The sequence below is a fragment of the Erythrolamprus reginae genome, chromosome 1 (genome assembly GCF_031021105.1).
Source record: "Erythrolamprus reginae isolate rEryReg1 chromosome 1, rEryReg1.hap1, whole genome shotgun sequence".
Lineage (NCBI taxonomy): Eukaryota > Metazoa > Chordata > Lepidosauria > Squamata > Dipsadidae > Erythrolamprus > Erythrolamprus reginae.
The window spans coordinates 95,777,012-95,797,807 of record NC_091950.1 but is presented as its reverse complement, the minus strand read 5'-3'; the positions used below and the strand labels follow the sequence as shown (position 1 = coordinate 95,797,807).

The 20,796-nt window shown below is 39.0% G+C and overlaps 1 protein-coding gene across 3 annotated transcripts in view; it reads left to right on the top strand.

The window, feature by feature from the left end:
• The window catches only part of CREB3L1 (cAMP responsive element binding protein 3 like 1), a 236,034-nt gene extending 225,186 nt beyond the window's left edge, over window positions 1-10,848 (top strand). For all 3 annotated transcript variants that reach the window (XM_070760498.1, XM_070760490.1, XM_070760507.1), the window contains exons 10-12: window positions 4,076-4,196; window positions 8,021-8,282; window positions 10,185-10,848. In XM_070760498.1, the coding sequence (XP_070616599.1) occupies window positions 4,076-4,196; window positions 8,021-8,282; window positions 10,185-10,221 (420 nt within the window). In that variant the 3' untranslated portion in view covers window positions 10,222-10,848. The remainder of the gene's footprint in view (window positions 1-4,075; window positions 4,197-8,020; window positions 8,283-10,184) is intronic.
• Window positions 10,849-20,796: the final 9,948 nt, after the last annotated feature.

The following is a 20,796-nucleotide window of genomic DNA, read 5'->3' as shown; positions in this document are numbered from 1 at the left end:
TCGCCACGATGTAAAAATGATGTTGAGACTTTAGAAAGAGTAAAGAGAAAAGCAACAAAGATGATTAGAGGACTGGAGGCTGGAACTGGTTATGCCTCTTTTAAGGAAAAGAAGGACTAGGGGAGTCATGAGAGCAGTGTTCTAATATCTCAAGGGTTGCCACAAAGAAGACGGAGTCAAACTATTCTCCAAAGCGCCTGGGAGTAGAACAAGAAGCATTGGGTGGAAACTAAACAAGGAGCGAAGTAACTTAGAACTTAGGATAAATTTCCTGAACAATTAATCAGTGGAACAACTTACTCCAGAAGTTGTGAATTTTTCAACACTGGAAGTTTTTAAGAAAATGTTGGATAACCATTTGTGTGAAGTGTTATAGGGTTTCTTGCCTAAGCAGGTAGTTGAACTAGAAGACCTCCAAGGTCCCTTCCAACTCTGTTGTTGTTGTTGTTGTTGTTATATTATTGTTGTTGTAACAATCTCCACTCTGGTTGGCTACTATATCTATTATGCTCTTCCAATAGCTCTTGGTGCCCGAGTGGCCATTCCTTCCTAAGCTTTTAGATTTTGATCTCTGCTAGCTAATAGTGACTAATTTTTATAATCCCAAAGTTATAAATATTGGTATCTGAAGTGGGGGAAAAGCATAGAAAGGGTCTGAGTTAGTGTCCGTGGACATAATGTGGGAAAGGGCTGGTGGTAAAGGCATCTATGTACACACATCAGGAAAGGCCCAGGAGATTATGAGCAACAGTCCCTGGAAGGCCCTCTCACAGCCCCTTCGCTGATAGCGCTCCCAGCGAAGCGGCTGGAATAGCATTAATAGATCATTCTACTCAGGAGTCAGCCAACCTATCAGGTTGTCTTCCCTGTATGGATGGTGGGGAGGGGGAAACAAAAAACAAGGGAATGTTCTGCAATCAAGTCTTGGCTTGAGGATAATGGTATGTGGGAATGACCTTGGAAGACAGGAGGAAAAGCTATAGGCAAGGAAATAATAAATGACATTCAAACCCAAAGGACTAAAGTTAGGGAAAACATATCAGAAGGGACCCTCTCTAATTTTCAAGAGAATGGAAATAAGGGACGGGAGAGGTACTTTCAGATCTGCAAGATTCTGTTAATACATTTGTACAATAAAGATAGAATTAGTACTGAAGGTTGTGCTTCTTGTGTTTGGATTACCTTGAAGAAGTAACACATCTATCTATCTATCTATCCATCCATCCATCCATCCATCCTGTCCGTCCGTCCATCCGTCCGTCCGTCCGTCCGTCCGTCCGTCCATCCTATCTATCTATCTATCTATCTATCTATCTATCTATCTATCTATCTATCTATCTATTACATTTATTTATTTATTCATTCATTCATTCATTCATTCATTTATTACATTTATATGCCGCCCAACTCCAATAGGACTCTGGGCAGGTGCAAAATGGCTGCAATTTGGACTAAGCATCATTTCAGTCTCGGTCAAAAAGCAACCAGGATATTACATGAGGCAAGCAACATAGACTGCAGTGTGAAATTGCTCTTAGTATGGTAGAGTCACTTTTGCAGTATAAGACCAGTAGGGATGAATACTTTGAGCATACTTGCTTAGATGATAGTGCCCTGATCAGCTTGCTTCCCCTGCCTCTAGTCATAACTTTGAATAAGGTTTTGTTAACTATTGTGTCAGGAAAAATTTATATATTTATTTTCTAATCACCAAGTGCAGCTTGAATTATGGTATTTCTGCATACGCTGAATCCACAGCATAAGATTTAGATTGCAAGCTTCATAGAATGAGTAATGTTCCTTCCTGTAATCATCAGCTAAATGTGTGGTTCATCGTCCTGGCTTCCCACTCCAAACCCAGGAATTTTTCTAATGAATGTTAATGGGCTCTTACTTCTGGTATAAAAATAGCAATAGCTGACATCCATTTTATAGCTGTCACAAGAAAATTCATCGTAAAAAAACCCCATAATGGTACATTTTTTAATATCAATTTTAAATGAAAGTTGAATAAGATTAAAATATAATTTACTTTTGTTCCATTGTGGTGAAAATAATGGCAGTTTTAGATATGCATTCTCTGTGCTGCAGATTCATAGTGACCAAATAAAAGCTTATTATTCGATGAATTGAGCCCAAATTCCCCTCTTTCTTTCTTTCTTTCTCTCTCTCTCTCTCTCTCTCTCTCTCTCTCTCTCTCTCTTTTTCTTTCTTTCTTTCAACTTTAAAGTTTTCTCCTTTTTCTGCTAAAGTTTTGGACCTATGAATAACTTCTTCCTGATAGGCAAAAATTAAGTAGATTTAGATGTAAAACTTTCTTCATCCCTATATCACTTGTTGGGGAGAGAATATCAATTATAGAGGTAGAAAAAGAATATGGTTTCAGTGGGTCTTTAATGTTATTTATCCTATTCTTACCTAAAGATGGGTGTGTAGTGTGAAACAAATGATGCAAAGTTTAGTTCCTACTCAGTGGCAGGCTCAATGTGAACTATTCCTGAACTCTGACCTATAGCATGAAGATATAGGGCTGGGTGAAAAATATCTTTCCCACAGGAATCACTCATAAAGCTTTATGGCTCAATAGATATATAATTACTTCTCGATTACAAAATATATGCTGACCAGGGTTCTTAGAAGCCTGATATCATTTTGAAAAGCCTACAAATATATTTGCCACTAATTTCGAGTTGCTCTATGAAGGAGATGGATAGTTTTTAAATGTGATATACAAATAAATAAATAAAACTTCCCAGTGACTGACTGGAATGATTACAAATTTAAATCTGTTCTTCAATTCTTGTAAACACACATATCTAAATGTTAAAAAGTTTATCCATAAACTGGAAATCTATTGATTTTCCTAAATATATTTCATTTATTACATCTATAGCTCATCTTTCCCACAGGAATCACTCATAAGCTTTATGGTTCAATAGAGAAAAGTAAGACTGGGTATTCCTTGATATAGTTACTTCTCCATTACAAAGTTGTTTTGATGGTTTCCAGTTCTTCTCTTTATAATAATAATTATAATAATAATTATTATAATAATAATAATAATAATAATAATAATAATAATAATAATAATAATAGTAATAGTAATAGTAGTAGTAATAAGACAGCAGAATTGAGGAGAAGCAGCTAGAGAAATCAGTGAAATACGAAGATCTAAAAATTGAGCTGCAACGACTCTGGCATAAGCCAGTGAAAGTGGTCCCAGTGGTACTTGGCATGCTGGGCGCAGTGCCAAAGGATCTCAGCGGACATTTGAAAACCATTGGAATTGACAAAATCTCCATTTGTCAATTGCAAAAGGCCGTTTTACTGGGATCGGCAAACATAATTCGCTGCAACATCACACAGTCCTAGGTGCTTGGGAAGCACCCGACTGGTGATGAAATACGAAATCCAGCAGTGATCTCGTTTGCTGTGTTGTACTGACATAATAATAATAATAATAATAATAATAATAATAATAATAATAAGTCGTCTCTGGAGAGGGGCGGCATACAAATCCAATAAATAAATAAATAAATAAATAAATATTATTATTATTATTATTATTATTATTATTATTATTATTATTTAGATTTGTATGCCGCCCCTCTCCGAGGACTCGGAGCGGCTCACAACAACAATACAACATGTATAAATCTAATATTAAAAACAATTTAAAACCCTCATTAGAAAAATAACAATCACACAACCTAACAATCCATACATAACCATAGTAGCTAGGGGTATATTAATTTCCCCATGCCTGGCGACATAGGTGGGTCTTCAGAAGCTTTCAAAAGGCAAGGAGACTGGGGGCAGTTCTAATCTCTGGGGGGAGTTGATTCCAGAGGATCGGGGCCACCACAGAGAAGGCTCTTCCCCTGGGTCTCGCCAGATGACATTGTTTAGTTGACGGGACCCGGAGAAGGCCAACTCTGTGGGACCTAATTGGTCACTGGGATTCGTGCGGCAGAACTGTTTATCTCTTCAGAACAGATTTACTGTTCATCTCTTCAGATATCCTTTTTCTTCAATCAGTGCACTGAATATTTCTGCTATGTGTTTTCCCCCATAGGTCCTGGTTCTGTGCTTTGTTCTGGTTTTGGGCTCCATGATGCCATGTCTCCCAGAATTCTCAACAACATCACAAACAGTAAAAGCAGCTCCGACGCCAGACATTTACACAACAAGTAAAAGTGAGTCAAATGTGAACTTTTCCCTCATTACCAAAAGCTTCTTTAATGCTTCTTTTAATACTTAATGATCCTTCTTTTCCAGGGATGACCCTATCGTGGTTAGTTTTATCCACAGAGATATATCAAGGTATTGCAGGGACAAGTAAAGTGAGGAAGTTTGAGTTGTGGACCCTCTGCTCTTCTAACTTCTATGGACACTTGGTGGCCCAGCAATACTATTAAGAGGGAGTAGAGCAGTGATGGCTAACCTTTTTGGCACTGAGTGCCATTGTGCTCTAAATTCCAGCAGTTTGATTTCAGGGAGCAATGGAAAGATGTAAATCCTGAGCTACCTCTGTCCAACAGGTTGCAATTTGTCCAGTACTGAGATAATAAGATTTTGAGGTAACTTAGCCTTCAGAGGTTTTGGTTGCAAAATCATTAATTCACCTTGTTAATTACCTTGTTTTATTTATTAATAAATAAAATTTATTTATTAATAAATTCATATCTTCTTTTCTACTTACTGCTAGTAGTAGTACTCTTACTATTAGAAGTAGTATTTCCACCAATTAATAAAAATGCAGGATGCTAAAATCAGTAGAGTTAAAGTTGGCAGATTAACAATTAAAACAAATAGTTAAATGATGTATTCTTACTGTTTCTGTAAATAACGGGAGTATGAAAGCAGCCACTGCCCCAGGGAGAACCTTTCGTGGCTTGGAAGTTACACAAGAGAAAGCCTCGTCCCATATAACAAACAGCCAAATTCTGGCAGCTAGGTCATCTTCAGAGGACTTCTTCTGATGATGTAAGCACCTCAGTAGATTTGTAAGACAGAAATGATATGCACAGATACCATCTTAAGCTCTTTAGGGTTTTAAAGATCAACACCAGTGTTTTAAATTGTGTCTGACAGGTAACTGACATCTTGTACAGATTTTCCAGTGCAAACCTATACCAATTAGCAGCCACGTTTTACCTCGGTCATGATTTCTATTCATTGAGTGTATTGCAGAATAGCTTTATCACACAGGTTATTGATATTTATTCCTCCAATTTTAAACTTTGTAATTTTCTTCCAATTCAGTTTCCCTCCATATACAATATATTTGGTATGTAGTCTGAATAAATAAAAAGGGAGTACTGTATTCCCTCAATTTTCACGGGGGATGCGTTCCGAGACCGCCTGCGAAAGTCGAATTTCCGCGAAGTAGAGATGCGGAAGTAAATACACTATTTTTGGCTATGAAAAGTATCACAAGCCTTCCCTTAACACTTTAAATCCCTAAACTGCAATTTCCAATTTCCTTAGCAACCATTTAGATTATTACTCACCAAGTTTATTTATTAAAGTTTATTAAAAAAATATTTATTAAAGGTGGACGAAAGTTTGGTGATGACATATGACGTCATCGGGCGGGAAAAACCGTGGTATGGGGGGGAAACCGTTAAGTATTTTTTAATTAATATTTTTGAAAAACTGTGGTATAGGGGGGAAAACCGTGAAGTATTTTTTAATTAATATTTTTGAAAAACTGTGGTATAGACTTTTTGCGAAGTTCGAACCTGCGAAAATCGAGGGAACACTGTACATAACTTTGTCTTACTCCTCTGTCAACACTTAACTAGTCTGTTTGGCCATACAGGGAAGAGTACAAGTTTTGTACAAGATCATAAAATGTTTTCCATATTTCAGACTTTCCAAACCACATTCCAGTTCTTAACATAGTTGACACAGTTGAAGGCCTTTCGATATACAATGAAGCCGCAGTGGGTTCTAAATCCCATTGCTACGGGTTCATGCAAAATGTACACTGTGAGCATATGCACCAAGACAAATTCCTTATATCATACTTGGCCAATTAAAAAAAAATTCTGCACATGCGCAGAAGCATACCCGGCGCGTGGGCGGAGCCTCCTGTTTCCGCTGCTACAGGTTCACAGAACTGGGCCAAACTGGGAGCAACCCACCGCTGCAATGAAGCATATATTAATTTCTTCTTAATGTTTTTGTGTTCTCAATCATTCAACCTGCATTAGCAATAATGCCCTTTGTTCCCTGGTCTTTTCTAAAGCCAGCTTGAATTTCTGGAAATTCCATTTCCATGTATAATTCTTATCTGCACTGAATGATCCTCAGCATTGTTTTGTTTAAAGACATTTATGATTGTTTTCACATTCTATTAAGCCTCTTTTCTTTAGTATTTGTCCTTAGACAGACCTCTTCCCATCGGCAAACCACTGGCTTCGGGTTGTTGAAGCGTGGAATTCATTACTGGACTCTGTAGTATCATCCCCTAACCCCCAACATTTTATCCTTAGACTATCCACGGTTGACCTCTCCAGATTCCTAAGAGGTCAGTAAGGGGCGTACATAAACGCATTAGAGTGCCTTCCGTCCCCTGTCCTGTAGTCTCTCCTATATCTCGTATTTCTTCTCTACTATATCCTCTATAACCTTCATTGTGTATTATTGTGTATTGGACTAGATAGATAGATAGATAGATAGATAGATAGATAGATAGATAGATAGATAGATAGATAGATAGATAGATAGATAGATAGATAGAATAAAAAAAATAAAATAATAAAATAAAATAATAAAATAAAATAATAAAATAAAATAAAATAAAATAAAATAAAATAAAATAAAATAAAATAAAATAAAATAATAAATAAAATACCCCACATTCTTTGGCACCCCAGCCAGAAAAGGTTCGCTATTACTGGGTTAGAACGAAGGGCCTTCCTGAGATTTTTGTCTTTATTGACTTTGGCTTCTTTTCTTAGCAGTTTCTTCTGTTCTAATAATCAATTTGCTTTCTTACATTTTTTTTTTTGGACTTCAGCAGTCTCTTTTTCATCCTTAACAATTCCATTGATCTGACTCCACAGTTTCTGTGGTTCCCTATCAATGAATTTCAGGATTTCAAAGGAACTCCTGATGTTTTCCTTAATAGATTGTTATCCTGGACTGGGGTGCTTCGTCTAGTTCAATTTTACTTACTTTACTTTAGGTTGACTTGGAACTGGAACCTGAGCAGTTCACATCCACAGTCATGAATCACAGAACATGATCTCTTCTACAGTCAGGCCCTGGCCACTTATCTGCTGTTATAACTCAATTCTTCCACTCCCTTGTACATGGATTACTATATATTCTGTCCTGTGATGTCCATGTATATCCATGTATATCCTATTATTGGATTGACAGAAATTGAAAAAATCTTCCTTCATTTCATTTCCTGGGACCACACAGTCCAATTAAACTTTCTTCCTCAATATTTCAAATTTTGGCATTCTAGTTTCTAACCTCAACCAGCACATTTCCTGCATATTATGTCAAATTCAGATTTGACTTTTATCATAAAACTTTTCAATCTGACGCAGATGCATGTTTTGTACCCAGCTCATTGTCACTGATAGACAAATTCCATATTTGATTGGTATAATGTAATAAAATACTAGATTAGATTAGATTCCATCCTGAACCTTATTTAACCCTTTGACATATTTAAATATTTCGATCATGCCCCCCCCTTTCCCTTCTGTCCTCCAGACTATACTGAACTGCCCACCTTTTGATGAACAAGCTCTGCGTCTTAGCCACTGAGCCCACTGTGTCCCTTCAACCTCATAGGCTAGCCTTATATTAATTTAGTAGAAAATAGAAATGAACCAAACTGTATTATATTTTAGGCAATTATTTGGCAGCTTGATTGTTCTATAGTTTTATGACAGGCAGAAATCGAATGAATGACATTTATTAGTATATAGACACAGCAAATAAATGGACAACATGTTTTTGCTGCTTAATGAGACTCTCTCTCTTTTTTTGGCAGTTCAATCACGGAGCCTGCTGTTCTACGATGAGCACAGGGGCTCCTTAGAGGAGACCTACAGCTCCTTCATTTCCGTGGAGCATCCTGAAGAGTGGGAAGCCGAAAAAATTGGGGAGGAAGAGAAGCAGCCCCAAGCGGACGTGCACAGTAGCCTGGCTGCCTATGAAACAGTCAAGTATCTGAACAAAACCCCTGTTACAGGTCCAAATCAGAATCAGACCAGCTCAACTCTTACTCATTCCAAGGAAAGCTTCCATGAGAGGTAAACAGAGTTAAGATTGCTTGTATGAAGACTTCCATTCCTATCTAGACCTTAAAATAAATTTGTCTCATTTTTAACCAATTTCTATGCCTAAGCCAATGATGGTGAACCTATGGCACGGATGCTACAGGTGGCACGTGGAGACATATCCGCTGGCACATGAACCGTTGCCCTAGCTCAGCTCCAACGTGCACGTGTGTGCCAGCCAGCTGATTTTTGGCTGAAACAGAGGCTCTGGGAGGGCATTTCTGGCTTCCAGAAAGCCACTGGGCTCCAGGAAAGCCTTTGGCAAAACACGAACCTACTGGGCCCACCAGAATTTGGGAAACAGGCCATTTCTGGCCTCCAAGGGGTGGGAGAAGTTGCTTTCGCCCTTTCCAATTGTGCATGCTCTTTCAGCACCCAAGGAAAAAAAGATTCACCATCACTGGCCTAGGCATTTGTTGTTGTTGTTGTTGTTGTTGTTGTTGTTGTTGTTGTTATTATTATTATTATTATTATTATTATTATTATTATTATTATCATCATCATCTAAATTTGTATGCCGCCCCTCTCCGTAGACTCGGGGCGGCATACAAATGTAGTGATTGCAGTTCCCAGCAGCTAGTCGTGCATGTTTTTTTATGAGTCTACATCAAAATCTTCCTTGTTGATTTCTGCCAGCCAGTCTGCTATTAATGACAAAGAACAGGCTGGACTTTCTCGTTCTCAATTTCCGGCACTATCGATCTGTTGCAGAATCAGTTAAAGAGTTGTGTGGTACTTTGAGGACATGCATTACAGCAAGCTCTGCACCACAAAAGCTCAAACTAGAATAAATAATATGTGGTTCTTTTTCTCCAACTATAAATTATCTGATTTGCCCCCAAAATCTCAGGGAAAAGAAGCTTTATGGACTAAAGAAACCTCAATTATCAGAGAGCAATTTTCAATGCCTATCAAAAATATGTTAAAATCAAAAGGTACATATGTTGTATGACATAAATGTATTAGACTGGCCTTCAGTTTAGGAATTTCTAGCCAACGCTAGGCTCCATCCTTCCTATCACCTGCTAATTATCCCCTTTTTCCCCCCATTGTCAGGGCTAAGGACTTATTTACAGACACATGTTCAGCTCTAGCACTGAAAGAGAACCTTTGCCATTCATTTTGTGACAGACTGTAGCAAGTATAATATCTGACACTATATGTGAGACTAGGACAATTGAAAATAATGGAGGGATCAAGGTATTCTGAGGAACTGCAACAATCTGCTAGAGAATCCCATTAAGTGCTAAGGGAGGATCCACTCAACCAGTGATGGGCTATGAGCCAGGATGCTAAATTGCACTCGCCGCCGTGGCTTGTAAGTGCTTGCAGGGCCAGTGCGATTTTGCTTCTGCACCTGTGGAGGTAGCAAAATCGCACATGGAGCCGCATGTGGGGAATTTGTAGTGGGTGGAACATTTATTCTATTTTTTATTCTATTTTTAAATTTACCTTTTCTGTTTTTATGTATGGTGGGACTGGTCTCTGGGTGTCACACGACTTTTATTGCCAATGACAATTCGTTGTTTTTGACAATGATAATACATTTATTATTATTATTATTATTATTATTATTATTATTATTATTATTATATGCACCCATGTTTCGCCGAGGTTTTTTTTTGCTTCCGCGCATGCCAAAACACAGGCGCACCTGCAGCTCCATGCACGATTTTGCTACCTCCACAGGTGCAGAAGCAAAATCGCATTGGACCTGCTAGCACATACAAGCCGCCGTGGCGAGCGCAATCTAGCGTTCCGTCTCATAGCCCACTGCTGCACTCAACGGTCTTTGATTGATAAGAAGAGGTCATTAGAGGTCATTAGAGGTGGTGAAATAGATGGCTAATGTTTTGGTTTTACTCTTTTCTGCAGAGATGGAACCTCCAGTGACACAGCTGAATATTTGTAGCAGCTGCGAACTCTCCGGGCCTCGTCCATCTGGATGCAGGATCCTTTCCTAGCGATGTGGCTGGCGTTGCAATCCTTTGCATGCTTGTCTAGAAGTAAGCCTCCTTCTTAATTCTAAACAAGCATGACTAGGATTGCAAGATCGAGGGGTTGGACTGCAGGTCTAAACTGACAGACTCATAATATACAACTGGATGGGAATTATTTCTACGAGGCTTGCACTGTGGAAGGAGATGTCCTGCCTAGACAGCTCCAAGCTGGCCTTGAGTTTAACCTCTGATTCACTCATTCTTAGGCCCTGGTATTAATACTGTTCTTTCTGTCAGGTTTCACAACATTTTCCATAATCAGGGATAGCACCTCCAACCTCTAACGTATTCTCACTTTTGATTGAAATCTACCAGCCAACTCCATCATTCCCAAATAATTTTTGTTTCTATTGTCGGCAAAAACATTCCTGTTCAGCTACTGATTTTTCTGATTTTTCCATTAGTTTTTTTTAACACATTCGTATATTTTACAATTAAATATCCAGATATTTCAAATAGATACTTTATGCTGATCAAATATGACATCCCCACATAAGAACAGATTTCATATCACATTTATGTCCAGATAAGGAAAAAAATAATAATCTTCTAAAAAGTGTTTCTCATGAATACAAATCATAAACAATAAAATCAGTCCCTTTATTTGATGACTGGAGACATAGTCTAAAGATTTACTTCTGAATAAGGAGCTTTTCAAAAATTTATTGCAATCTTTGACATTTTTTAAACTTTGGCTTTTCTTTCAAGTAGTCCAACAATGACCCATTTGAGTGAGGTCCTTCATTATCTTACGCTGTTCCCTTTAAAACAGTGTTTCCCAACCTTGACAACTTGAAGATATCTGGACTTCAACTCCCAGAATTCCCCAGCCAGCATTTGCTGGCTGGGGAATTCTGGGAGTTGAAGTCCAGATATCTTCAAGTTGCCAAGGTTGGGAAACACTGCTTTAAAAGATGAGATTGCCATAAAAGACCAGTCTCCGTATGGACTAAGAAATTTTGTTTGACCATTTCTACAAATATTCCCCCTCAACATGCAGAGGACCAAAAATAGTGGGCACCTTGATGTCTCACCCACCCACCCACCCCCACAATGTACATGTATGCATTTGGGACAGGTAGATCAGCATAGTTCTGCAATGATTTTCCATTTCAATAGTCAACATAGAGAAATTTTCCCCACCAATTCTTCATTAAAGTCCACCAGGACAAACACTGCAATTTTCTATGTATCCGCCTCTGAAAAATCTGAAACCAGCATAAAGAACCACTTCTCAACAAGTGGGTATCCTTGACATCCTTGCCATTAGTTGTAACTTCTGAAAATTGTCCACATGTGCCTCAAATTCATATTGTTGTACAGAGACCAAAAGCAGAAATTGTTTGTACATAATGAATTTTATTTTGTATTATTGCCAACTCTTAAGATAATGTATTTTGGAGATCCTTAAGTCCTATTTTCTGTATTGTATTTTATTAAGAGTTATTGCGGGCTTTGCATCTGTGAATTTCCTCCCTTTGCAATGTACTGTTTCCACTCAGTCTAAGCAACTGATGTTTGCCCTGTTTGTTTCTAATATATCGCTCCTTCCTTCTCCTCTTGGCTCTGCAGTCGCTTTCAAGCAGCAAAATTAAAAAAAAGATGCAGCATCAGCTCTGTTGTCCAGATTGTTCATTATTTAACTGAGAGGTTATTGGTTTAATAAATGTTTGTGTAGCCCCACTATCCATCTCTGAAGGGTGACAGAGCCAAAATGGCTTCTCTGAGGGCCTGTACAAAACTTCCATTACTGAGAAATTATGAGATCAGCTCCTCTCTTCAATCTCTCTTTCCAATCCTGCAGCAACAGCCGGGTAATAATCAACTATAACATACAATGAGAGAAGCAATATACGTATATATATATACAGTGTTCCCTTAATTTTCGCAGGTTCAAACTTCGCGAAAAGTCTATACCACGTTTTTTCAAAAATATTAATTAAAAAATACTTTGTGGTTTTTTCCCTGTACCACGGTTTTTCCCGCCCGATGACATCATATGTCATCGCCAAACTTTCGTCCGCCTTTAATAAATATTTTTTAATAAACTTTAATAAATAAACATGGTGAGTAACAATCTAAATGGCTGCTAAGGGAATGGGAAATTGTAATTTAGGGGTTTAAAGTGTTACGGGAAGGCTTGTGATACTGTTCATAGCCAAAAATAGTGTATTTACTTCTGCATCTCTACTTTGCGGAAATTCGACTTTTGCGGGCGGTCTCGGAACGCATCCCCCGCAAAAATTGAGGGAACACTGTATATATATTTGTTTTCGTAGATATTCGTTTATATATATATATATGTCACATATTTTTATGCTGCATTTGAAAATTAAGGGAGACTAGGATAGATCTATTTCGGCCTTATTTTGGCCTCATCAGCTAGCCATACCCTCACTGGGACTTGAACCTGCAACCTTTGCCTTGTAAGGAAGAGAATTAACCTCTAGGCTACAGTATCCAATCCCTTCAGTTCTGCACCAGGGAAGGGTTACATATTTTTGTGTCGAATCACCCTGGTGTACTCACACACACACACACACGCACACACGCATAATGGATGGGAAAAGTCATATTGCAGGAGACCTAATTTCACTCTTCTGAGAAAAGGACATTTGCTTGCTAAAATAAATGAAAATATGTTTTCTAATCACTGGGAAAGCAATAACAGAAAATGTTTTGGAGCTAGCCCTGCTTTGCAATGGAAGGTCAGCACTGACCTAGAGATATTTTCATCTATTGAAACTAGTTTTTTTTTAAAAAACCAAAGCTTTTTTATGTCTAGGAAAAGTTGGAAGAGGTAAAGGAATCATCAGCAGATATTGCGTCTGGTAGCTGTTCTATCAAAGCATAGAGATAAACAGGATTCCACCTCATTGTCCCAGCAATTCCAACTAATACTTGCTTCCCATTATTGATAGTAACATGACCTGGGAGGAAGAAGTGGGCATATAACTAATATCAGATTATCTCTTAAGAAAGTGTAGGTCGCCACAATGCAAAAAGGATGTTGAGACTCTAGAAAGAGTGCAGAGAAGAGCAACAAAGATGATTAGGGGACTGGAGGCTAAAACATATGAAGAACGGTTGCAGGAACTGGATATGTCTAGCTTAATGAAAAGAAGGACCAGGGGAGACATGATAGCAGTGTTCCAATATCTCAGGGGTTGCCACAAAGAAGACGGAGTCAAACAATTCTCCAAAGCACCTGAGGGTAGAACAAGAAGCAATGGGTGGAAACTAAACAACGAGAGAAGCAACTTAGAATTAAGGAGAAATTTCCTGACAATTAGAACAATTAATCAGTGGAACAGCTTGCCTCCAGAAGTTGTGAATGCTCCAACAATGGAAGTTTTTAAGAAGATGTTGCATAACCATTTGTCTGAAGTACAGTAGTCCCTCGCTATACCGCGCTTCACCTACTGCGGCTTCACTTCATCGCGGGTTTTCAAGAAATATTAATGAGAAAAATCATTCGCGGATCTTTGCTGGTTCGCGGGTTTCTGAGGAAGCCGATCGGCAGATTTAAACAGCCCGACGAACTCGATCGGCAGGTTTTTCAAAAAAAATATATCTAAAATTGTAAATACTGTATTTAAATACTGTATCTAAAATAAATACTGTGTGGGAAGGGCTTATAAACACTTAAAACAATGAAAACTTACCAAACAATTACAATATAAATACTTAAATAAGTACTATCAGTCGATAAATTCCCCATCGCGGATTTTACCTATCGCGGCCAGGTCTGGAACGTAACACCAGCGATAGGTGAGGGACTACTGTAATGTAGGGTTTCCAACTCTGTTGTTGTTGTTGTTGTTGTTGTTGTTGTTGTTGTTGTTGTTATTATTATTATTATTATTATTATTATTATTATTATATCAAATGTGTCTAAGAACTATAAAAATCTCAGGGTAGAAAAGCAGACTACAAACTCTTTTGAGCTGTTCTCCGAAGGTAAAAACCCCATAGCAATCTTGGGGATATTAAATTAAGACGCTCGGCCTGAAAATAAACACTTGCAGATCCTGCTTCAAAATATTCAAATAATCTTTCAGCACGAAACACCCACCAATCTAAAAATATCACGGCCTGGAGGATGCTGCCAGCTTTTTCCATCATAAAATGTGAGCAAATCCTTGCAATCGGAGTACACACGAAGACTGTTTTCGCAAGTTGCACGATAACTGGGTGTTCATATTTTTAATTTCCTGCATTTCAAGGTCAAGTGAAAAAGGAAGCTACGGTAATGATAATGAATAGTGATTTTTTTTAAAAAATGGCACTACTCCTTTGTATAAATTTTAACCTAAACAATGTTCACAGAACTGTACACAGCCATGCGCATCACAGTTCTTTGTGGGGATATGAAAACCCGTAGGATTAAGAACCACAATTAATTAGAAACATTAATTTGAAAGCCCACTGAATTCCAGAACTAGTCCAAGATTCTGGGCTACATGCCCTCAGTCTGGTCCAGCAGAAATATTTTGAATTTTTACTGTCTTAAAATAGAAAATGTTCTTCACATTTCAAGTGTCAAGGGTAAACTAGGGAGAGAACTTAGCATGTTGGCTTCAGCAGTACACTATTCCCATGGCCAATGTAATCTTATATATTTAGATCAACTTTGCTCATGCCATGGAAACTAGACACTTTTTTTAAAACAATATACTTCCATATGATAACAGCTGTTCTGCGTTTTTCGTTTGGCTTCATAAATGCTTGATTATCAGGAGATTTCATCTAACTAGCAGAGGAGGTAAAAATTAAGCATTGCAGAAAGAATTGTCCTTCTGATGAGTCCTTTTTCTTTTTTAGCTCTGTACCATTGACAGGCAAAATCTTTGTTGGGGTGTCTCATTCGGAGTATACCTCACAGAAAACAGGGTGGGCTGGCGGTATGTGCTGGTATGTTGCCAAAGGGACATGTTATCAATTCACATTTCTGTGCAATATGACACAGTTATCTGGGAAGGTTTTTGTCAAGAAGAAAGAGTTGATAAAGGCTGTTGTTACTGTAATATGAAGCCTCATTGCTCAATTTGCTGTAAATATTATCTAGTCTTGTTTTGCTGTACAGGGTAGTCTTTGAGTTACAACAGTTCATTTAGTGACCGTTCCTAGTTACAACAGGACTGGAAAAATGATTTAGGACCATTTTTCACACTTTAAAACCATTGCAAAATTCATATGTTTGGCAACTGATTCATATTCATGATGGTTGAATGCTCTAGAGCAGTGTTTCCCCACCGTGGCAACTTAAAGATATCTGGACTTCAACTCCCAGAATTCCCCAGCCAGCATTCGCTGGCTGGGGAATTCTGGGAGCTGAAGTCCAAATATCTTCAAGTTGCCAAGGTTGGGAAACACTGCTCTAGAGCAGTGATGGCGAATCTATGGCATGGATGCCACAGGTGAAATAACTGTAAAATAAATAACTGAGCCATATCTGCTGGCACACGAGCTGTTGCCCTAGCTCAGCTCCAGCACGCATGTGCATGCCGGTCAGCTGATTTTCAGCTTGCACAGAGGCTCTGGGAGGGCATTTTTGGCTTCCAGAGGGCCTCGAGGGGGATGTGGGAGTTTTTGCCCTTCCCAGGCTCCAGGGACGCCTCTGGAGCCTGGGGAGGGTGAAAAACGGGCCTACTGGGCCCACCAGAAGTTGGCTGTTTCTAGCCTCCAGAGGGCTTCCGGGAGGCCAGGGGAGGCAATTTTCACTCTCCCCAGGCATTGAATTATGGGTGTGGGCATTCACGCAGGTGCGATAGTGTGTATGTATACGTTTTCGGCACCCGAGGGAAAAAAGGCTCGTCATCACTGCTCTAGGGCAGTTATTATTATTGTTGTTGTTGTTGTTATTTATTAGATTTGTATGCCGCCCCTCTCCGAAGATAAATCCAATGATTAAAAAGCAAAACAGTTTAAAAGCCTTGGTTATAAACACTCATACAACCCAAACAAACCATACATAAAACTGAGCAGCCGAGGGGAATAAATTGCAAACCTTTTTTGGTTTTCATGCCAAAAGGGAGTTGATGGGTGTGCTAGCATGCCGGCATGTGCCCACACCCCTTCCCTCTCCCCCCATGCGCAGGGACATGTGCACAGGCCTTTCTGAAACCTGGTAGGCAGTGGTAGGTTCCTACTGGTGTGATCCAGAGAGCCACAACGGTATGAACCCACTGATTTTCGGCTATTTTTTTTTTTTACACCGTCTTCATATGGAAAAAGCCCTCTCGCATGCCCTTGTCTTAATGCTGACTTTTATTCTTCATCCGAAGCACAGCTGAGGTCTTCTTCCACATGAAGACGCCAGAAAGAAAATCACAGAATATCAGTGGGTTCATACCGTTGCAGCTCTCTGGACCACACCAATATGAACCCCCACTACCACCACCACTGCTGATAGATGAAAAAAAAAGTCTAAACGGGCAAACCAGAAGTGCGTTGCCCTGAACTTTGAGTTTGTCCATTGGGGGATTTTGCTTGCCTCCGGGGCTTCAGGGAAGCTTCCTGGAAGGATCTGGAGGACAAAACTACCTTTCCAAAGGCTGAAAATCAGCTGGCCAGCACGCACATGATACAGGACGAAGTCTCATGTACCCTCCCATATGGCTCCGGGTACCACCTGTGCCACGCGTGCCATAGGTTCGCCATCAGGGCTCTAGGGTCATATGATCAGTTTTTGTAACCTTCTTGTTCTGGTCCAAGCTTAGAAATGCTTTTCTCAGACAGATAAAACCCCATGCAAATGGGTAAATCATACAGATTACATTCATTGACTGGAATCTTCATATCACTTACTAAGAGATGAAATTCCTCAGATCTCATGTAGGTGAAAAGAGATTCATTTCTCCCATCTGCAGGCTGTGGCATGGTCCTTTGTTAAGACTTAAAAATGGTTTTTGGAGAATTTGGCACAATTACTCAGCAGCCTAGGTATAGCTTAATGGCCAATAAGAACACACAGATGAGGTCACATATCATGGACTACATTACATTACAGTGTAATCTGTTACTACATTCCCTTAATGCAGGGGCAGGCAAAGTCAGCTCTTCTATTACATGTGGACTTCAATTCCCAGAATTCCTGAGTTATCATGATTGGCTCAGGAATTCTGGGATTTGAAGTCCACAAATCATAGAAGAACCAAATTTGCCTACTCCTGCCCTACTGCAATCTCTTAAAGAAACAGCTCTTAAACTAAGCTAAATATCTCTTGAGTCTATCAGCACACTTCTAATAAAGAAAGTCAATGGGGAAGCCAGACTCATTTAACAATTGTGGCAAGAAAGGTCATAAAATGGGGAAAAATCAACTTAACAAACGTTTTTCTTGGCAACATAAATGTTGGGCTCAGGTAAGTAGAGAACTGCCTTTACTACAGTTTTCATTATAATAATATATTGGAAGGGGCCATACATGACAATAAGTCATGATTGGCTAGGTTCATTCAATATATTAGTACAAAATCAAACTATGGGATGCCTTAGCAATGAACCAAATCACTATGCCAACCAATTAACCTATCCCTTAAAAACCCCATATTGACACAAGTTCAGGTCACAAACTACTTGGCAATAGATAAGTTTGAACTCAGTCCTAATAATTGTAAATAAGATTTATATTTTAGTGCAATGGATAAATAGTACCATGCTTCAACAAACCATGGTTTAGTGCAAATTGTAAGACCCATCAGTGACATTCCACAATTAAACATAGACTTTGATATTTATCAGCATTTCCATTGTACCTATATTTTTAAAGTATAATTGTACTCCATTTATCATTTAATTGCTTATTTGTTTGTTTACCTACAATGTTTGCTTGAAATTTATTTCATTTTATTTATTTATTTATTTATTTTGTCCAATACACAATGAGGGTTTTAGTGGGTATATAGATATAATATACACATAGTAAAATACATGATGAAGGTTATAGAGGAGATACTCATAGTAAAATATATCTGAGAAAGAATAGAAAAGAAGATATAGTAGTAGAACATATCAATGAAAGAATAGAAGAAGAGATATAGGAATAGAAGAAAGGAATAGGAGATATAGGAGAGCAATAGGACAGGGGATGGAAGGCACTCTAGTGCACTTGTACTCGCCCCTTTTTATTTAAATACTTAGACTTATATAACACTTCATAGTACAGTGATACCTTGTCTTACAAACTTAATTGGTTCTGGGATGAGGTTCTTAAGGTGAAAAGTTTGTAAGACGAAACAATGTTTCCCATAGGAATCAATGGAAAAGCGATTAATGCATGCAAGCCCAAAATTCACCCCTTTTGCCAGCCTAAGCGCCCATTTTTGCACTGCTGGGATTCCCCTGAGGCTCCCCTCCATAGGAAACCCCACCTCCGGACCTCTGTGTTTTTGCAATGCTGCGATGTCACTGAGGCTCCCCTCGCTGGAAAACCCCACCTCTAGACTTCCGTTGCCAGCGAAGTGCCCGTTTTTGCGCTGCTGGAATTCCCCTGCTGGGATTCCCTTGCAGCATCAGAAAAACACGGAAGTCCGGAGGTGGGATTTCCCATGGAGGGGAGCCTCAGGGGAATCCCAGCAGTGCAAAAATGGGTGCTTTGCTGGCAACGGAAGTCCGGAGGCAGGGCATCCCAGTGGCGGCGGTGGGTTTGTAAGGTGAAAATAGTTTGTAAGAAGAGGCAAAAAAGTCTTAAACCCCGGGTTTGTATCTCGAAAAGTTTGTATGACGAGGCGTTTGTAAGATGAGGTATCACTGTATTTTATAGCCCTCTTTAAGCAGTTTATAGAGTCAGCATATTGCCCCCAACAATCTGAGTCCTCATTTTACCAACCTCAGAAGGATGGAAGGTTGAGTCATCTTTGAACCAGTCAGAATCAAACTCCTGGCAGTTGGCAGTCGGCAGAATTAGCCTGCAATATTGCATTCTAACTACTGCACCACCATGTCTCTTAATCCCTTATCCTTTATTATTTTTATAAACAACTCAAGGTGGTGAACATATATAATATTCCTTCTTCCTATTGCCCCCACAGCAACAACAACAACCCCATGAGATGAGTTGGGCCAAGAAAGAATAAATGAGATCACCCAGATGGCTTTCACAGCTAAGGCGATATTAGAACTTGGTCTTCCAGATTCTAGCTTGTTGCCTTAACCACTATCACATTAATTTAGATTTACATTGATAAAAGTGTCATGTAATTCAGGTAATACAGAGGGAAATGTTAACACTAAACCACATTACAGTTCCCTCACTATCTGCATCCAGCTGTTAGGTCTGAACAGTTTTCATTCTTAGAATTCACGTCCAAATGTTCCAATTCACTATTCAAATGCTATATTTTTGGGGGGTTTAAAAAATGCCTCACCCAGAGTTTCTTTTTGTTTGAGCCATTACAATTTAATGTACCTACAGTAACTGTCGTTTAATGAACTCAATTCTTCAAGCTCATGTGACACAATGAACATTATTTACATAAGCTGCATTTTCACAGTGCAAATTGTGACGGGCCAATTTATGTCACGCAAACACAAGGCAATGAGTTTTGGAGATGCAATATAGTCTGACATTTATTTACGGGTGCCGCTAGGGAAAAATTCCACACTAGGTAAAGTTGGGTTGTTTCTACAGGTATCTCCAAATTTACTAGAGGAAGCTCTGGTTTGTGGATCGAGTTGATTTATGAAGGTCGCCAGAAAACAAACGAAGCTTGATACTAGGAACATGCTGTATCCAGGTTGAAAAGCCTACGCTTATTGCCAATTGTTTATTGAACATAATTTATGGCTTTAAACTGTAGCTTGTGAAAAGCCTGTATGCCGGAATAGCCAAAGAACCATCTGTTTCAACATGAACTTTATACTGGTGTGTAAACGAGTATGTATTGTTATATTGTTCATCCCCTTGAGTACAGGTAGTCCTCAACTTACGACCACAATTGAGCCTAAAATTTATGTTAAGTGAGAATTTTTTAAAATCCTGTTTTATGACTTTTCTGACCACAGTTTCAGGGGTGGGTTCCTCCCAGTTTGGACCAGATCATCTGAACCGCTAATGACCCACTGATGACATCAGGATGGTGTTACTATCCAGTTCATTTGGCATCAATCTGTGGGTGTTGCCAACTTTTCTTCAGAATTTTTGACATTTTTTAAATTTTATTTATTTATTTATTGGATTTGTATGCTGCCCCTCTCCATGGACTCGGGGCGGCTAACAACAATAATAAAAACAGCATGTAAATCCAATACTACAACAACTAAAAAACACTTATTTTAAAACCAATCATACCTACAAGCAAACATACCATGCATAAATTGTAAAGGCCTAGGGGGAAAGAGTATCTCAGTCCCCCCATGCCTGACGGCAGAGGTGGGTTTTAAGGAGCTTACGAAAGGCAAGGAGGGTGGGGGCAATTCTAATCTCCGGGGGGAGTTGGTTCCAGAGGGCCGGGGCCGCCACAGAGAAGGCTCTTCCCCTGGAC